Below are 18,849 nucleotides of genomic sequence, written 5' to 3' on the forward strand. Positions count from 1 at the left end.
AATATATAAGCAATTCTTTATAACTCCATAGAAAAAAAAAAAAAAAAACCCAAATAATCCAATTAAAATGGGCAAAGGACATGAGTAGACATTTTTCCAAGGAGGATATTCAGAGAGCCATGAGGTACATGGAAAGGTACTCAGCATCACTAACATCAGGGAAATACAGATCAAAGCCACAAGGAGATATCACCTCACCCCTGTTATAAAAAAAGACAAAGGATAACAAGGGTTAGCAAGGATGTGGAGAGAAGAGAGTCCTTGTGCACTGTTGGTAGAAATGTAAATTGGTACAGCTGCTATGGTGAACAGTGTGGAGGATCCTCAAAAATTTAAAAATAGAACTGCCATATGATCCAGCAATCCACTTCTGGATATATATCTGAAGGAATTGAAATCACAAGCTCAAAGAGATATCTGTACTCCTCTGTTCTTTGCACCATTATTTACAATAACCAAGATATGGAAACAATCTAACTGTCCACCAGCAGATGAACAGATAAAGAAAATGTGGTAGGTAAATACGGTGGAATATTATTCAACCATAAAAGAGAAATTCCTGCCATTTGCAACAACATGGATGAAACTTGAGGTCGGGAAGAGATATGGGGACATATGTATAGGTATAACTGATCCACTTTGTTATAAAGCAGAAACTAACACACCATTGTAAAGCAATTATACTCCAATAAAGATGTAAGTAAGTAAGTAAATAAATAAATAAATAAATAAATAAATAAATAAATAAATAAAAAGAAACTTCAGGGTATTATGCTAAGTGAAATAAATCAGAGAAAGACAAGTACTGTATGATCTGACTTATATGTGGAATTTTCAAAAGCCAAAGTCACAGAAACAGTAGATTGGTGGTTGCTGGGGTGGGGAAATGAATAAATGTTGGTCAAAGCACACCAACTTGGAGTTTTAAGAGGAATACCTTTTGAGGAACTAATGTACAGCATGGTGACTATAGTTAACAATACTGTATTATATACTTGCGAGTTGCTAAGAGAGTAAATTTTTTTTATTTTTTTATTTTTTATTAAAAAATTTTTTTAATAACTATTTTTTTGGAGTGTTGTGTTTTCGTTTTCATTTGTCTCTCGGTATTTTTTAATTTCCTCTTTGATTTCTTCAGTGATCCATTGGTTGTTTAGTAGCATATTATTTAGCTTCCACATGTTTGTATTTTTTGCAGTTTTTTCCTTACAGTTAATTTGTAGCCTCATAGTGTTGTGGTCGGAAAAGATGCTTGATACAATTTCCATTTTCTTAAATTTACTGAGGTTCACTTTGTGGCCCAACATGTGATCTATCCTGGAGAATGTTCCATGTGCACTTGAAAAGAATGTATATTCTACTGCTTTTGGATGGAGTGCTCTGTAAATATCAATTAAGTCCATTTGGTCTAATGTGTCATTTAAGGCCTGTGTTTCCTTATTGATTTTCTGTCTGGATGATCTGTCAGTTGATATAAGTGGGGTGTTAAAGTCCCCCAGTATTATTGTGTTATTGTCAATTTCTCCTTTTATATGTGTTAACATTTGCCTTTTATATTGAGGTGCTCTTATGTTGGGTGCATATATATTTACAATTGTTGTATTTTCTTCTTGATTTGATCCTTTGATTATTATGTAGTGTCCTTCTTTGTCTCTTGTAAGAGTCTTTATTTTAAAGTCTATTTTGTCTAAGTGTTGTTTGCTACTCCGGCTTTCTTTTGATTTCCATTTGCTTAGAATACCTTTTTCCATCCCCTCATTTTCAGTCTGTATGTGTCTCTAGATCTGAAGTGAGTCTCTTATAGGCAGGATATATACAGGTCCTGTTTTGGTATCCATTCAGCCAGTCAGTGTCTTTTGGCTGGAGCATTTAGTCTGTTTGCATTTAAGGTAATTACCATTATGTATATTCCTATTGCCATTTTGTTAATTGTTTTTGGGTTTGTTTTTGTAGGTCTTTTTTTCTCCTTTCTTCTTTGGTTCTCTTCTCTTGTGATTTGATGACTATCTTTAGTGTTAGGTTTGGCTTCCTTTTTCTTTTTTGTGTGTATATCTATTACAGATTTTTGTCTTGCAGTTACCATGAGGTTTTTGTATAGCAGTGTATGTATACACCTGCTTGTTTTAAGTTGCTCATCTCTTAATTTCAAATGCATTTTACATACCCTGCATTTGTACTCTCCTCCCCTCACGCTTACTGTTTTTGATACTATATTTTACATCTAATTATTTTGTGTATCCCTTAACTGCTTATTGTGGATACAGATGATTTTACTATTTTTGTCCTCCCTACTAGCTTTGTGTGTAGATGATTTCCTACCTTTATTGTATGTTTGCCTTTACCAGTGAGCTTTTCCATTTCACAACTTTCTTATTTCTAATTGTGGCCTTTTCTTTTCTACCTAAAGAAGTTCCTTTAGCATTTGTTTTAAAGCTGGTTTGGTGGTGCTGAATTCTCTTAGCTTTTGCTTGTCCATAAAGCTTTTGATTTCTCCATCAAATGTGAACGAGAGCCTTGCTGGGTAGAGTATTCTTCGTTGTAGATTTTTCTCTTTCATCACTTTAAGTATGTCCTGCCACTCCCCTCTGGCCTGCAGAGTTTCTGCTGAAAAAATCAATGGATAGCCTTATGGGAGTTCCCTTGTATATTATTTGTTGCTTTTCTCTTGTTGCTTTTAATATTCTTGTTAAGAGTGTAAATCTTAAATGTCCTCATCATAGCAACTACAAAAAGGTAATTTTGTGAGGTGAAGGATGTGTTCACCTTACTGTGGTAATCATTTCTCAATATATACATATATCAAATCATCATATTGCACACCTTAAACTTACATAATGTTCTATGTCAGTTATATCTAAATAAAGCTGGAAAAGATGGCATCATGTGATCATTTGATAAATGATAAAGCCACTAAGGTGTTTGATAAAGTGCAGGTACTCATTATAAAAATTTCCATAAAATGCTGGAATAAAAGTGTACTTCCTCAACAGGATAGAATGTTTTAAACCTATCACCAGCATTCTACTCAACAGAGAAGTGCTAGAGAGAAATCTGTAGAAATTGGGATCAGAACAAGTTACCCTTTAACATTGTTTTGGAAGTTATAGGAAGTGTGGTAAGACATAAAAATTTTTTTTAAATGCATAACTTTAGGAAATGAAAAACAAAATTATTATTACTCTTTGCTATGATTGTTTGTCTTTTAACAAAGATAAACAGAATCATATTTTTAACTATGTACTTTGAAATAATCATAGATTCACAGGAAGTTGGAAAAATAATTCAGAGAATCAAAAAGTCAGAGTAACAAGTATGGGTGAGGATGTAGGGAAACTGGAGCCCTCATATACTGCTGGTAGGAATGTAAAATGGTACAGCTACCTTAGAGAATAGTCTGGCACTTCCTCAATTATTAAACATAGAGATACCATATGACCTAGTAGTTCTACTCCTTGGTATATATGCCCAAGAGAATTCAAAGCACATGTCCACAGAAAAATATACATGAAAGTGTATAGCTGCATTTAGCAAAAATGTGGAAACAACCCACAAGTTCATCAGCTGATGAATGGATGAACAAAATGTGGTATATCCATAAGGTGCAATATTATTTGGTCATAAAAAGAAATGAAGTGTACTGTTCCATGCTACAGCATGGATGAATTTTGGAAATGTTATGTGACGTGAAAGAAGCCTGTCACAAGATTCCATTGACATAGAATGTCCAGAAAGGCAAATCCATAGAGACAGAAAGTAGATTAGTGGTTGCTTAAGAGTGGGGTGGGGTCAGGGGACCTATGTGAGTAATAGCTAATGGTACAGGATTTTTCTTTTCTGAGGTGACGAAAATGTTTTAAAATTGACTGTGGTGATAGTTGCACATATCTGTAAATATACTAAAATCCACTGAATTAGATACTTTAAATAGGTCTATTGTATGGTATGTGAATTATATCTCAATAACGTTGTAAAAATAAATAATAATACATAGAGTTCCCTTTTCATCGTTTCCCTCAATGGTAACTGTAGTACAATGTCACAACCAGGAAATCGACTTGGTACAGTTCAGAGACGTTAATCAGATTTCACGTTCTGTATGTACTCACTTGTGTGTGTGTGTGTGTGTGTGTGTGTGTGTGTGTTTAGTTCTGTGCAGTTTTTTTCATGAGTAGATTTGTGTTACCACCACCGTAGTCGAGATATTAAACTCTAATCCATAGAGAATACCTTGTGCTACCCTTTTATGGCCATACACTCGTCCCACCCCTTCCTGCTTCTCCTTACACCCTACTCCCTTCCCCTGGTCTCTGTACCCCCTAGCAACCACTAATTTATTGTCTGTCTCAATAATTTTGTTATTTCAAAAGTACTACATAAACGGAATCATATGATACATAAATTTTTGAGGTTTTTTTTCATTTAATAGAATTCCCTTGAGATCTCTCCAAGTGATAATGTGTGTCAGTAGTCCATTGCTTTTTATTGCCAAATAGTATTCCATAGTATGGAAGTACCAGTTTGTTTAGCCATTTATCACTGAAGGACATTTGGTTTGTTTCTAGTTTGTGCCTATTATGAATAAAGCTGCTATAAATATTTGTGTATAGGTTTTTGTGAGAATGAAGTGTTCATTTCATTGGGCTAAATGCCCAAGAGTACAATTGCTGAACCATATGGTAAGAACACATTTAGCACTATAACAAACAGCCAGACTATTTTCCAGAGTGACTGTACCATTTTACATTCTTACCAGCAAAGTATGAGTGATCCAGTTTCTTATCATCCTCTTCAGCATTTGGTGTTATCATTGTTTTTTTATTTTAGCCTTTCTGATAGATGTTTTGTGATATCTTATTGTGGTTTTAATTTGCATTTCCCTAATGGCTAATGATTTTGAACATCTTTTCCTGTGCTTATTTGCCATCTGTATATCCTCTTCAGTGAAATGTCTGTTCATATTTTTTTGACCAACTTTCTAGTTAGATTTTTTTTCTTACTCTTGAGTTTTAAGAGTTCTTTATATATCCTAGGTCCAAGTCCTTTGTTAAATGTGATTTGTGAATATTTTCTCATAGCCTGTAACTTGTCTTTTTATCCTCTTGACAAGGTCTTTCACAGAATACAGGTTCTTAAGTTTGAAGAAGGGCGTTTTATCATTTTTTACTTTTATGGATCTTGCTTTAAGTGTTACGTCTGAGAGCTCTAACTCTAGGCTCCGAAGATTTTCTCCTGTGTTTAGTTCTGAATGTTCTACAGTTTTACATTTTACATTTAGGTCCATGGTCCACTTGAGTTTGTTTTGTTTAATTTTATTTTATTTGGCTGCATCGCATCTTAATTACGGCATGCGGGATCTTTCTTGTGGAATGCGGGCTTCTCTCTAGTTGTGGCACTTGGGCTCCAGAGGGGGCTGGCTCAGTAGTTGCGGTGTGCGGGCTTAGTTGTCCTGTGGCATGTGGGATCTTAGTTCCCTGATCAGGGGTTGCACCCACGTCCCCTGCATTGGAAGGTGGATTGTTAACTGCTGGACCACCAGGGAAGTCCCCACTTGAGTTTGTTTTGTATAACATGTGAGGTTTTTAGGTCAAGGTTCATTTTTGGCCTATGGATGTCCAGTTGCCCCAGCACTGTTTTTTGAAAGGGCTATCCTTCCTCCACTGGATTTTTTTCCGTATCCTTGTCAAAATTCATTTGAATACATTGCTGTGAATCTATTTCTATTTCTATTCTGTTCTATTGCTTTGTGTTGGTGCTTCCACTGATAATCACACTGTCCTGCTCACTTTAGCTGTATAGTAAGTGTTAACATCAAGCTGAATGATTCTCTTTACTTTTTTCTTCTTTTTCAAAATTGTTTTAGCTAATTTAGGTCCTTTTCCTTTCCATGAACACTTTAGAACAAGGTTGTCTGTATCTACAAAAAACGTAGCTGGGATTGTGATAGGCACTGCATTGAATTTATAGATCAATTGGGGGAGAATTGATAACTTTACTATGTTGAGTTTTTCAATCCATGAACATGATATTAGATCCTCTTTGATTTCTTTCATCAACATTTTGTAATTTTCAGTGTGCAGATCCTTATACATGTTATAACAATATACAGTCATTTTAATTTTTATGTTTTTATTTTTATTTTTTGTTGTTGTTGTTTATTTTTAAATTCAGTGAATAGAGCAGGTAAATTTACAACACATATGTCAGCAGCATGAAATAACCTGTGTGTGTATAAATAAGTACAACCATTTGAATATATGGTAAAAAGACATCACACACAGAATAGCACATGCACACACAAAATTGTTTGGGTAAGGGACAGTATGTGTTTTAAAGGCATAAGTAACAGATTTCTCTAGACCCCCAATCTGAACATACCATTAAATTGTGAAGAAAGTTCATTGGCATAATTTAAGAAGTAGGTTAAAAGTGATTCATTCACTACTTGGATAGACTATTTGAAATCCTAAATTAAATAAGTCAATGAAATCATAATTTATAAAATGTAAATATTGATATTAAACACACTTAATCATACCACATGGCCTTCAGATCAGTATATATTGTGAGAGAACTAGTTTGATATGTTTATAGGTCCTTCCATCATATTTTCCTCTGTATCTGTGTACATCTTGTCCTAATATTCAGAGCATTATGCAGTTGACCCTTGAACAACGTGGGGGTCAGCGGGCATCGACCCTTTGTGCGGTCCAAAATCCGCATATAACTTACAGTCGACCCTCTGTACCTGCAGTTTGTCTGTATTCACGGTTCCACATTTGTGGATTCAACCGGTATGGATCATGTAGTTCTGTAGTATTAGCTATTGAAAAGAAGTGGACTCACCTGGTTCAAACCCATGTGGTTCAAGGGTACGTCATACTGTATTTTATATTGTTATAATAGAAAGTGCTTGGGTGTTGGAGTCGGGAAGACTGGCCTAGAATTCTTGATGCAATATTGCCTATGTGAGAAATGACAGAAACTCGTGACTTGGAGAGACATCCTTAACCTTCTGAAACCTCACTTTCTTCATGTGAAAAATGGGAATGGTAATTCTTTACAGAGCTCTAAGGAAGATTTAGTGAGGTAATGTATGTAAAGAAATGTAGTAGCTGGAATGTAGGGATATTTGATACATTTTAGGTTATCCCAACTCCTTAACCCTCTTCACAGTTCCCTAATTCCTGGCCCTTGAGTCCTCCAACTTTTCATTGGCTTTTAGAGTTCATGATACAGAGCAGGGGTTGGCAAACTTTTTTAGTAAAGGGCCCAGGTAGTCAATATCTTAGCCTTTTCTAGTCGAACCACTCATCTCTGTGCTTGTATCCTGAAATCAGTAGGTAATATGTAAATAAATGAGCATGGTATGTTTCTGTAAAGCTTTATTTATGGATTGTGAAATTTCAATTTCATATAATTTTCACGTTTCATGAAGTATTATTACTCTTAATTTTTTTTTTCAACCATTTAAAAATAGAAAATTCACTCTTAGCTCTTAGGCCAAAAAAGAGGCGCCGGTGGTGGGGGGGCAGAAAACTGGATTTAGTACCTGCCATAGTTTGCTGACCCCAGTAGAGAGGATGTCTGTAATGAGCCTGTTATATGGCAGTGTTCTCAGTGGCTAAGAACATATCCTTCGAAAAGAAAAACCTGGGTTTGATATTCTGGCTTTGCCACTTAGTTTGACCTTCGATAAGTTACTTTACCTTCCATCTCTAAACCTCAGCTTGTTCACCTAGAACGCTGACTTTTTATGAGGTTGAAGGAAGTAATATAGAAAAGGGGACTGTTGCACAAATGATCTCAATAAATGGGAGCTGTAAACATCTACAGTCTTCCTCTTTCATTGAAATCTTTTGCAGTTTATCTTGATAAGTTTTTCAGAACCCCATAAGGAACGGTAAGGCATTTCCCATGACTTGCAAAGGATCTTGTTTCTTTCCCGGAAACCCTTGTGGAAACCTTCTGAGTTATAAACTTGCCTTTAACCTTCCCTGCAACCACAACCAGAGCCTTGAGGGTGAGATACCTTGGGAGCTGACCCTCTTCTCCCCTCAACTGTAAAAGCGTCACAGAGGGCACTCAGAGCATCTCAGAATCGTGAATTAAATCAAAATGGATTGCCAGTTGCTTTAGGGAGAGAAATGGCTAATGAACAGGGTCTTTATCTGGTGAGCACAGCTGGATCACAGGCTTAGGCCACATTGAGGTTGGGCTTAGAACCAAAGCATGCCCAACGCTTAGCCCACTGGCATCCCTCCACCCAAGTCCGAATCTGATGTAAGGCACAGGTGATGTCAGAATCAGCCAATATCCACATCTGTGAGAAGAGCCCGAGGCTGAGCAGGATTGATAACAGCCAGCTGCCAGGACCGAGCCCACAGTAATGGTTGAGATGTGCTTGAAAGAGGAGCAGCAGGGCTTATCAGTGGATCCTGACTCTCCTCGGTAGAGTACATACCTTCTCCTGCCTGTAAGTTACGTGAGCTCGACACATCCTCCAAACAAAACCAACCTGATGAGGACTGCCTCGAGAGAGAAGTTGCTAGGTAGCTGGCAAACTCGCACCCACAGTCTGCGTGTGTCTGCACGAGAGAGACGGGTCTTCACTGCATCTTGCCTAGCCTGCTTGCTTCTCCTGGAGATAAAGGATGCTGGTGTCTGTAGTTGGAAGACTGGAAAGGAGACGTGTGGAGTGGACTGAGATTCGAGATTTGGAGAGGAAGGGGGAGTCTTACTGCCTCTGGACGTTCTCCTATCATGCAGGTCTGCCACTGAGGGTCTAAGGCAGGTCCTCTGTCAGGGGAGCCCCTTATATCACCAGCACAGAGCCCAGCCCCTCGCTGTTTTAACTTTCTCCAGCTGCTCTGCATTTTGCGGGTAGGCCCTGAAATAATTGTGTCCCTTGATGGTGGTCTCTGTTGCTGAGTGACAGTATTTTCTGAGTTCCTTATATACCCTTCCCCCCTAGTCGTGACCTTCTAATGGAATGCCCGCTGTAAGTTGTTTGCTTGTTCACTCTGGTTTCCTCTCCCAGGCCAGAACCATCTCGACAGGAGTCAGGGCAATCCATCACGGTCCTGTATTCCCTCACCCCAAAGCCCCTCACTGGGGAAGTAGAGATTTGAAAGGAGGAAGGCAACAGCTGCAAACCATATTTTATTTCTGATCCCCTTCCTGGTGCCAGCAGCTGGGCTGGTACCAACCCTGTGTGACTAAACTAGTCGCCTGGAACCTCTCCACGTAAATCTGTGTGGCTCCTGAAGCCAAGTGATGTGAACTGGCATGGTCCACCTTGCGCTGATATCACCCCTGGTGGAACTGGCCTCTCCACAAAGGATCTGACTCTTCTCTAAGTTTTTCCTAAGGACTCGGAGTTTCTTACAGTTCCGTATTCCCCTCCTCAGACACCCACACAGATTCCTAATGCCTTATCTCCTCCTCTTGGGAGGAAACTGGAGGTGTGCCGTGACCTTCACTGTTTGACGGTTTATGAACTGCCCACAGGGGCTGGGAGGAGTGTTTTTGCCTTTTCTCTAATTGCTTCCATCAGAAGTAGTATACTGTGGTAGACAGTCTTTTCTGAAGTCAGAGATGTTTTTGAGCTGCTGAAATCTGTATTCTAATCCTGGCTTTATCACTTACTACTGTTTGCCATGGGCAAGTTGCTGGTTCCTTCGTTTCAAGACTGGCATGATGATGATGATGATGATGCCACCACCGCCAACATTTGGGGGATGCTCTGAAAATTAATGGATAATGATTGTTAAGTATCTGTCACACTCCTGGCTTGTTTTAAGTGCCTGTCCCCTTGTACACACACCCATGTATACTTGCGTACTTTGCGCTAATTTATATGTGTATTCCTCTGGTAATAGTGGTTTGGGCATTGCTAGGTTTCTGCAAATAGTTTTTGAAGTTTCTTTTTTTCCTGACAACAATAGGAATGTGTATTAAGTTTTTCGAAAAAGGGAAAGTGCACGAAAAAATCGTACGAGATGATCATTGCCACCATTTTGTCATGTAATGAATTTTCTGAAAATTCTATTTAAAATTTTATTTCATGTAGGATCATGCTGTACAGACTTTTTAATTTTTTAATGTGAATAAATTTTTATTATGAATCCACTTGTTTTCCTATAATATGATTTTTAATAGTTGTAGTCTATTATTTGGATGTACCATAATTTATTTGTCATATCTCTTGTTGTTGAACTTTGTTATTTCTAGTTTTTCACTGTGATAAACTCTAGTTGATCCTTCTTACAGCATAATCTTTATACACATTTATAAGTTCTTTTTGAATAAGTTTTGAAAAGCAAGTTGGGTTAAAAGTAGAAACATTTTTAAAGCTTTGAATCGTTAACAAATTTTCTTCCATAAAGGCTTTGCTATTTTAAATGCCCACCAATAGTGGTCCCCCTTCATACCTTCTTTAATTGAGTATTAATTTTTTTTAAAAACTATTACATATACATGAAAATTTATCTTATTGCTTATTATCTAGTTACTTATTTAAACATTTTCTGTTCATGTCCTTTGCCACTTATGTTTGATGACTTATGATAACTTTTAATATATAAAGTGTATGAAATCTTTTATCATACTATTGTAGATATTTATTCCCCAGTCATTTGCCTTTTAATTTCTTTATGGTGAGGTCTCTTTCTTTTTCTTCCATTCTCTCTTTCTTTTTTAAAAAAATGTATCAAAGTCCATATAATTTATAGTTAAAGCTATTAATCTTTTCCTTTATTTATTTTTTTATTTTAGCTTTTGTGCTAAGAAGTCATTTCCCCCTGAGAAATCACAAAAATATCCAACTATGTGTTCTTCCTAAATTATTTACCTTTTTTGAATTTCTTGTGGCATGAGTGTGAGGTAGGGATTCATTATTTTAATAGGCATGATGACTATTTCTTTAAAAACTTATTAAAACTAATCATAAAATATTTTTAAGGGTCAGTAGATACACATAAAAAAATACCAAAATGAAGAACCCAAATGGAAATATATTTCAGTGATTATAAAAAAAAAAAAGGGCTGTGTTTAGTAATGAGAAGATGCTACTCTGGCAGTTATAGTTAATTCTAAACAGCTAAAGTGCCATGTTTAAATTCCACATTAACCCTTTTTTGTTACTCACTGAGGTGGCTACTGGGAGTGATAATGTTTGGAGTTCACCTTAACTTCTTTTTCTCTGGATATCTTTTTTCTGTCACAATCTCTGTTTTTGGAGCAAACTGCCCTCCTGGACAGTATCTGTCTCCAGGAAGTGTGCCTTTGTAGATCCTTCCAGTCTTCTGATGGCTCTGTTTTAGCTTCCATTCCTTTAATTTATGAGTCATTTATCTAGTCTTAAAATTCTGGTTTTCCGATAGCCCTGCCTGTTTTTGAAACACAGTGTTGTAGGTTGACCATAGGTAAAACATCACAAGATCACTGATTACTTGGAAAAATCAGATGTATTCAGAGGAAGAGCACTCACTGACTCTTGGTACCTCCTGTTTCAGGAAAAGATGAAAGGCAAGAACAAGCTGGTGCCTCGCCTGCTGGGGATCACCAAGGACTCGGTGATGCGCGTGGATGAAAAGACCAAGGAAGTGCTGCAGGAGTGGCCACTCACCACGGTCAAGCGCTGGGCAGCCTCACCCAAGAGCTTCACACTGGTAGGGCCTGGCTGAAGGCAGTGAGTGGGCCAGCATGGCCTTGGGTGATATCGTGGGGCAGGGGAAACAATACAAGCCCATTGGGTTTCCCTGCCCTTGGAGAGGGACAGATGGTGGGGGTCCATGAGGGCAGGGGTGGGCACTGGTCCAGAAGTGAGTGAGATGTTTGAGAGCTGGGTCTCATTGGCCACCTCTTCCTCTCCAGTGTTCTAAGACTGTCTGAGTTCTTTAATTAGAAAGAGCCAGTCAAGGATGATTCTCAGTCTCTGTGGTCCTGATGCCATGCCTAGTATACCCTAAAAGGCAACTTTATAACACTCTGAGGCCCATACAAAGGCTCCCTCCTCATCTCTAGTTGTTTTAGGAGTTCCTAAGACTTGTGACAACTTGCCAAGCTGTGTTTTCCCAGCCTGCCTACAAAGAGAACATTGCTGTATGGTGGAAATAGCATAGACTGTGGGGTAGCATTCGAAATCAGCTTTCATTCCCAGCTCTGTGCCCTTGCTCATTACTTCTCCTCTCTGAGCCTTAATGTCCTCAGCTGTGAAATAGGGGTAGTAATACCTGTTTCACAGAGTTGTCAGAATCAAATGAGACAATGATAATAAAATGCTCAAAGTGAAATACATGGAAAGTAGGGAGAATGTTTGTTCCAGACCTTTAAACCTCTGAATTCTTCCTCCCAATCTCAGTATCTGCTCTTAGCAGAGAATACCATGTGGCCTTAACTGTAGCCAGCCACATTGGTATGTGAGAATCGGTAGGGCAATTATTTTGTAGTGCATATCAAGCCATAAGAGAAATCAGAAAGTGTTGAAATTTGTGAGTTTCTTCAGCACTCCTGAACTGTACTATTTTCCAGCTCTCGTGAACACTTGAAATAACTGCATCTAGGCAAGATCTTATAATAGAGCATCAGAAAAAAGGTATAAGGAAGGGGCCTTGGTGGGAGTATTAGTTATCCAATTTGATCATTGACTGATAGACTCTTGCCAGTTGGGAGGAATATTCAGAAAACATACCTTCTTTCCTCCTGTAGTGAGTAACAGCTGTACCTACATGGCCCTTAAAAAGTAGGTGTTCATGCTTAGCAAACTAAGTTCTCATCTTCCATTGTAGGTAATTGCGGATCATTTCTAAAATAGAAAAATCAAGAAATCAATATAAACATGTTATTTAGAAATACTAGAAGAAATTGCTAAAAGGATTCAAAGTAGTTGGGCGGGGGATGGAAAGTGAAGGTGGGAATGTGTAGGGCAGGGATAGCTATGTTTTGTTATATACATTTTGATACTCTTGGTCTTTTTAAGCTAGACCCAAGTACTGCTTTTTTAAAAACAAAAAGTTATTAAAAACTGTTGCAAATTGCAGTAACTACCTGAAGCGAAAGAGAGAACAAATATCAATGTTTTTACTAAAGTTGGATTAAAGCTTATAACCTGTAAAGTTTCTTTCCTTCCTACCCAGCTTTAATTTAATATACAAGTGTTTAGAGATTTTCCTGTTGTCTTTCTGTTACTGAGTTTTAGTTTGTTTCTATTATGGTCAATGAGATGTACTGTGATTCTGTTAATGTTCATGGAACATACTTTGTATGATTTCAATTTGTAGTATTTTAAGGCTTGTTTTATATCACAGGGATATGATCATTCTTGGAGAATGTTCCATGAGTGCTTGAAAAGAATGTGCATTCTGCTGTTGGGTGTAGTGTCCTATAAATGCCAGTTAGATCCTGTTAGCTGTTGGTGGTATTTCAGTCTTACATACCTTTGTTAATTTTCTGTCTAGTAATTCTGACAATTCCTGAGAGTGAAGTTCCCAACAGCAAGTGGGGATTTTGTCTATTTCTCCTTTCATCTCTATCAGTTTTTGTTTCATGTATTTTGAAGCTCTGCTGTTCTGTATCTATACATTTAAGATTATGCTATGTTCTTAATGGAGAAATTGTTCTATCATTATGTTTTTTTGTTCATAGTAAAGATTTTGCTCTGCAGTTTGCTTTATCTTACATTGGTATAGCCACTCATGCTTTTTTAAATTAGGTGTTTGAATGTTGTATTTTTCTACCCTTTTACTTTAAACCTAGTTATATTGTTAGGTTTTAAATGAATTTCATGTAGAGAGCATGGAGTTGGCTTGTGCTTTTTATTAAAATTCACTCTTGTAATTAATGTATTTAGGCCAATTATCTTTTAAGCTAATTATTAATATGTTAGGTATTATGTCTACCATTTTATAATTTTTTTGTTTATTTTATTCTCCTCTATTTTTCTTGCCTTCCTGTGGGTTACTTGAACATTTTTTTAGAGTTCCATTTTTATTTATAATATTTTTAGCATATTTCTTTGCATAGTGCTCTTAGTAATTATTCTAGATACTATCATATATGTATGAAATTAATTACCACCTACTGGCATCAATGTTTCACCACTTCAAATAGGATATAAAAACTTTACTTCCATTTAGGTCTGTTTACACTCCACACTTTTTGAGTATAATTGCTTAAATATTTCTTCTGTATACATTGACCACTACATGAGATGGTGTTATAGCTTTTGCTTCAACCATAAAATAAAATTGAAGAAAACTCATGAGGTGAAGGATAGTCTGTTACATTTACTTCTGTTTTTATCCATCTCATTGTTCTTTCTCTTTCAAGTTCCCAGTCTTCTTTTGTTTTCATTTTCTTTATGTTTGGAGAGCTTTCTTTAGCCATTCTTTAAAGGTAGGTCTGCTATCAACAAATTCTTAGTTTTCCTTCATCTGAGAATGTTATATCCCCTTCATTCATGAAGGTTAATTTTTCCAGATACAGGATTTGAGATCCACAGTTCTTTTCTTTTAGCACTTGAGAAGTGTCATTCTACTTCTTTCTCGCCTCTGTGGTTTCAGAATAGAAATTTTCCATCATCGGATTGGTATTCCTTTGTAGGTAATATGTTGCTTTTCTATGGATGTTTTTAAGATTTTCTTTTCTCTAGTTTTCAGAAGTTCTTGGGGTGGGTTTCTTAGGTTGATTCTATTTTGGGGTTTGCTTAGCTTCTTGAATTTGTAAGTTTATGTCTTTCACTAATTCAGAGACGTTTTCAGCCATTATTTCTTTTAATACGTTTTTTTTTTTTTTTTTGGTCCCACACTCTACTCAGTGTTCCTGATGATACGGACGTTAGGTCTTTTCCTTTTTTTTTTTTTTTTCCAGCCATGCTACATGGCTTGTGGGGTCTCAGTTCCCCAACCAGGTATTGAACCCTGGCTGTGGCAGTGAAAGCCCAGAATCCTAACCATGAGGCCACCAGGGAACTCCCATTAGGTCTTTTTTTTAATTGTTCCACAGATCCCTGAAGCTCTGTTTTATTTTGTCTGTTTTCTGTTGTTTCACTTGACTAAATTCTGTTGATCTGTTTTCAAGTTTATTGATTCTTTTCTTTATCATTTCCATACTACTGTTTATATCCTGTGGGTTTTACTTTGGTTATGGCATTTTTTAATTCTAAAATTTCAATTTGGTTCCTTTTTATGACTTGGGTTTCTTCGTTGAATCTTTCTATTGTTTTCATTTGTTTTGGGAGAATTTGTAATTGGGCATTGAAACATTTCTTATTATTCAAAAACTCCTTATCAGATAATTCCAACATCTGCTTCATTTCAGTATTGGCATCAGTTGATTATCTTTTTTTACATTGTAGTTATCCTGGTTCTTGACATGAATAGTGATTTTCAATTATATCCTAGACGTTTTGGTTATGATATTAGGAAACTCTTGATCTTATTTATATCTTCTGTTGTAGCAGACAGTCACCTTGTTTAGGTTTAGTGTGTAGTGTTCTGGCTTTAGGTTTAGTGTGTAGTGTTCTAGTGTTCAAGTCTTTGTGGACTTGAGTTGCAATGGCAGTTTATTTTCTGAGCCCTTGCAATGCTATTCTGGATTGCTTTGTACTTCTGACTCTGCTGGGGTTCCTGCTCAAAGCCTGTTGGTGCTGGGGGTGTGGGGGAAGAAGGTACTTCCTTGGGCCACCTGCTATTTCTGGATGACCTTTGTTAGGGGAGGCAGAAGCTACTGAGCCTGAATCTACTTATGCCACTGGGTGGAGGGGAGGGAGACACAGGGCTTCACTGTGGCCACTGCTGCAAAGTGACCAGATCACCTGCCTGCCTGGGTTGTGGAGCAGGGCCTGGGATGGCCAGACTCTCACTGCTTTGCAGGTGATGGTGAGCAACAACCTAGGTTGTGGAGCTGTGTGAGGCTCCCAACTAGGTCTCTGTTGGGCTTCCCCTCTCCTGGTCCCTTGACCAAAGAGAACAGGCTTTTGGGAACTTCCTGTTGGACGTTCCAAGTTTCAGCCCTCTCCAGCACCCAGTCTTGGGGGTATGGGATCTAAAACAAAACTCAGGAACTCATCAGATTGTGGTCCTTCAGGTCCTGAGGTCACCAGCCAATCCACCTTTCCAGCTTTCAGAGCCCTTTACCATTGCTTGTTGAGTAAATTTTAGGGTGTTCAGTTATATTTAGAGGGGACAAGCAAGAAAAAGTGAATCCATGCCAGAACTTGTTCCAAAACTGGACCCCCTCACCCTTAAAACTGCTGATGTGCTATATTTCTTCTAATGTGGGTTTTGTCCCCCCAGGATTTTGGGGAGTATCAGGAAAGCTACTATTCAGTACAAACCACTGAGGGAGAGCAAATATCCCAGCTGATTGCAGGCTACATTGACATCATCCTCAAAAAGGTATTTAATACTGATGCAAATTGGACAACACTTCTTTATTAAAAGAGTCAGTTTAGATGATGAAGCTAACTGAAAAACAAACGAACAAACACCTCATGTAAAGTACTTGATTCACTAATTGAATCTTTAACATTAAGATTGCTTAAGTGTGAAGTCTTTGACCTCATATCCTAGGAGAATTTCTGATTTTGCTGCAGCTCATATTTGTGTCATTGACTGCCAGGTCATGAGCAATAGTGCATCATTTAGCTAATGAATGAGCCTGGCTAACCCCGCTGCCATCTTCCTCTCTAGGTAATTGTTATGCTTTCCGGCCTCTATAGAAACTGTCTTGAGGGTCTGAAGATGTTCTTTTTCTTTCTTGTCTCTCTCTCTCTCTCTCTTTTTTAACCTATTTTAATGGGGGGTTATATGCCATAGTGGTATACCTTTCCTAGGGCTTCAAGATACAGCCCACAAAAATAGCCAAGTTCTACCAGAATATTAATATCTATGTCTTGATTTTAACTGTATAAAATTGTGCAGTAATATACACGGAAGGTATTATATACCTCTCTATATTAAATAATATATTTCTTTTTCATTACCATTGCTTTGTTTCACCCATCACTTATTAATTATCCAATACAAGGAATTTGGGGTAAACCTTAACAGATCTGCTTGTGTGGCTCATTTTAAAAGGCCTCTTAAAAGGGTCTTGTGTCAAGACCTGCTGACTTTCGTTTTTGTCTTGTTTTACCTCAGAAACAAAGTAAAGATAGATTTGGACTAGAGGGCGATGAGGAGTCAACTATGTTAGAAGAGTCCGTTTCCCCCAAAAAGTAAGTATCGTTAAGAGCACTGGAGAACTGCCTTCTCCCTGGATACAGGGCAGGTTTCCTCGTGCCAGCTCTGGGGCTGTTGCCCTGAAGTCCCTCATGTGGAGGAGGTGATAGTGGATGAGATAGATGAGTCTTGCTTCTCGAAGTGTGGTCCCCAGACCATTGTCATCAGTGTTGAGGGTGTCTTGTTGGGGCGGCGGTGGCTGGGGACTTCAGGGAGACACTGAACAAGATGTAGTGCTTAATTCCATCTTTAGACACAGTGAGACTTCATGAGTCCTGTTCTGAATTTCTGATTTAAATCTCATAAACTGCATCATTATCATCAGAGCCTGGAGACTGAGTTTAATTCTGTACCTTTGGGCTAGGGGCCTAGCCGGTAGAGGAGTTTTTGTTTATGGGATGCTTTTACCTGCCACACTTGATACATATGTCATGAGGCAGCAGAGGGAAAAGAAAAGAACTTGGACCCTGGAGCCAGAGTTACTGGGTTCAAATCTGGGGTCTGTTTTCTAATGTGTGGCCTTGGGGACATTATGAATTTTCTCTGTCTCTTTCATCTCATCTATAAAATGAGAATAATGATTGTACTACCTCATAAGTTTGAATTTAATGATTGAGTTACTAATAAAGCACATAAAACAATCCCTGGTACATAATAAATGTTTACTATTATCATCATTTTAAATTCAGAATAATCTCAATTTAGCTCCATTTTATAAATGAGGAAACTGAGATTTATTAAAATTAAGTAACATTTAATAAGTGAGACTTGTTGACCAAAACCTATTCAGCTACTCCCTTGATGTTAAATAGAGCATTGCAGTAATAACTTTTCTTGTCTGTACTTTATTGTGTGTGTCCATCTTGCTGTCTCACTTGATCTCAGCAACATCCCCTTGTGGTAGAGGTAGGCTAGATTTTATCATCCCCAGTTCGTAGATGAGGAAACCAAAGCTCCTAGAGGTTAGTTGAGATGCATGCATGTGGCAGAGCCAGGACTCAGATTCAGGTGTTCTGATGTCTCCTATAGTGCACTGCCGGAGAGTTCGAGCATATTCCAGCACATTGAAGTTGTCTAGTAATAGGAACGGTTTCTCTAATGTTGCTACTCTGTACACTTTCTCACAGTTTGCATCATAATCCCCTTGAAGATGCTTTTCCATTTGTCCCTTATTCGTACGCAAGTTGGAACCAAATTTGATGTGGTGCATTTCAAGTACTTCTTGCTACCCTCTGGCAAAAGACCTTAATTTCTTGAAATTATTAGACCATTAGATGGACATTAGTAACCTAGTACTTCCTAATAGGGTGGAGCTGTTCACTTCCTAGGACTCTGCTGTGCTTGAACTTCTCCTAGGAGCAGCTCAGTAAGTGTCTGAGCCCCGAGTGCTGGGACCCTCCCCACTGATGCAGAGGGCATCATGGTGTGGTCTGGTCATGGCAAGCGGGAAGAGTGGTCCAGGGGAGTTCCTCATCACTAGACCTTCTACTTCTCCCTGTATTAGACATTGGCTGAGATCTTGCAATGCAGCTGAGCTCCAAGAGGAGCCGTAGATCCACCCTCCCTAGTGCCAGCCCCTCCGCAGATGTTAATGTTGCTGCGTGGATGCCTGTTGCTTGGAATCCTA

At 38.0% G+C, this 18,849-nt stretch overlaps 1 protein-coding gene across 8 annotated transcripts in view; it reads left to right on the forward strand.

The window, feature by feature from the left end:
- TLN2 (talin 2) overlaps positions 1-18,849 on the forward strand; it is a 446,962-nt gene that overhangs the window by 276,110 nt on the left and 152,003 nt on the right. For all 8 annotated transcript variants that reach the window (XM_082383205.1, XM_082383207.1, XM_082383204.1 and 5 more), the window contains 3 exons: positions 11,514-11,669; positions 16,296-16,397; positions 17,142-17,218. In XM_082383205.1, coding sequence (XP_082239331.1) covers positions 11,514-11,669; positions 16,296-16,397; positions 17,142-17,218 — 335 coding nt within the window. The remainder of the gene's footprint in view (positions 1-11,513; positions 11,670-16,295; positions 16,398-17,141; positions 17,219-18,849) is intronic.

The sequence above is a fragment of the Balaenoptera borealis genome (assembly GCF_965194805.1).
Source record: "Balaenoptera borealis genome assembly, chromosome: 3".
In the NCBI taxonomy this organism is placed as follows: Eukaryota; Metazoa; Chordata; class Mammalia; order Artiodactyla; family Balaenopteridae; genus Balaenoptera; species Balaenoptera borealis.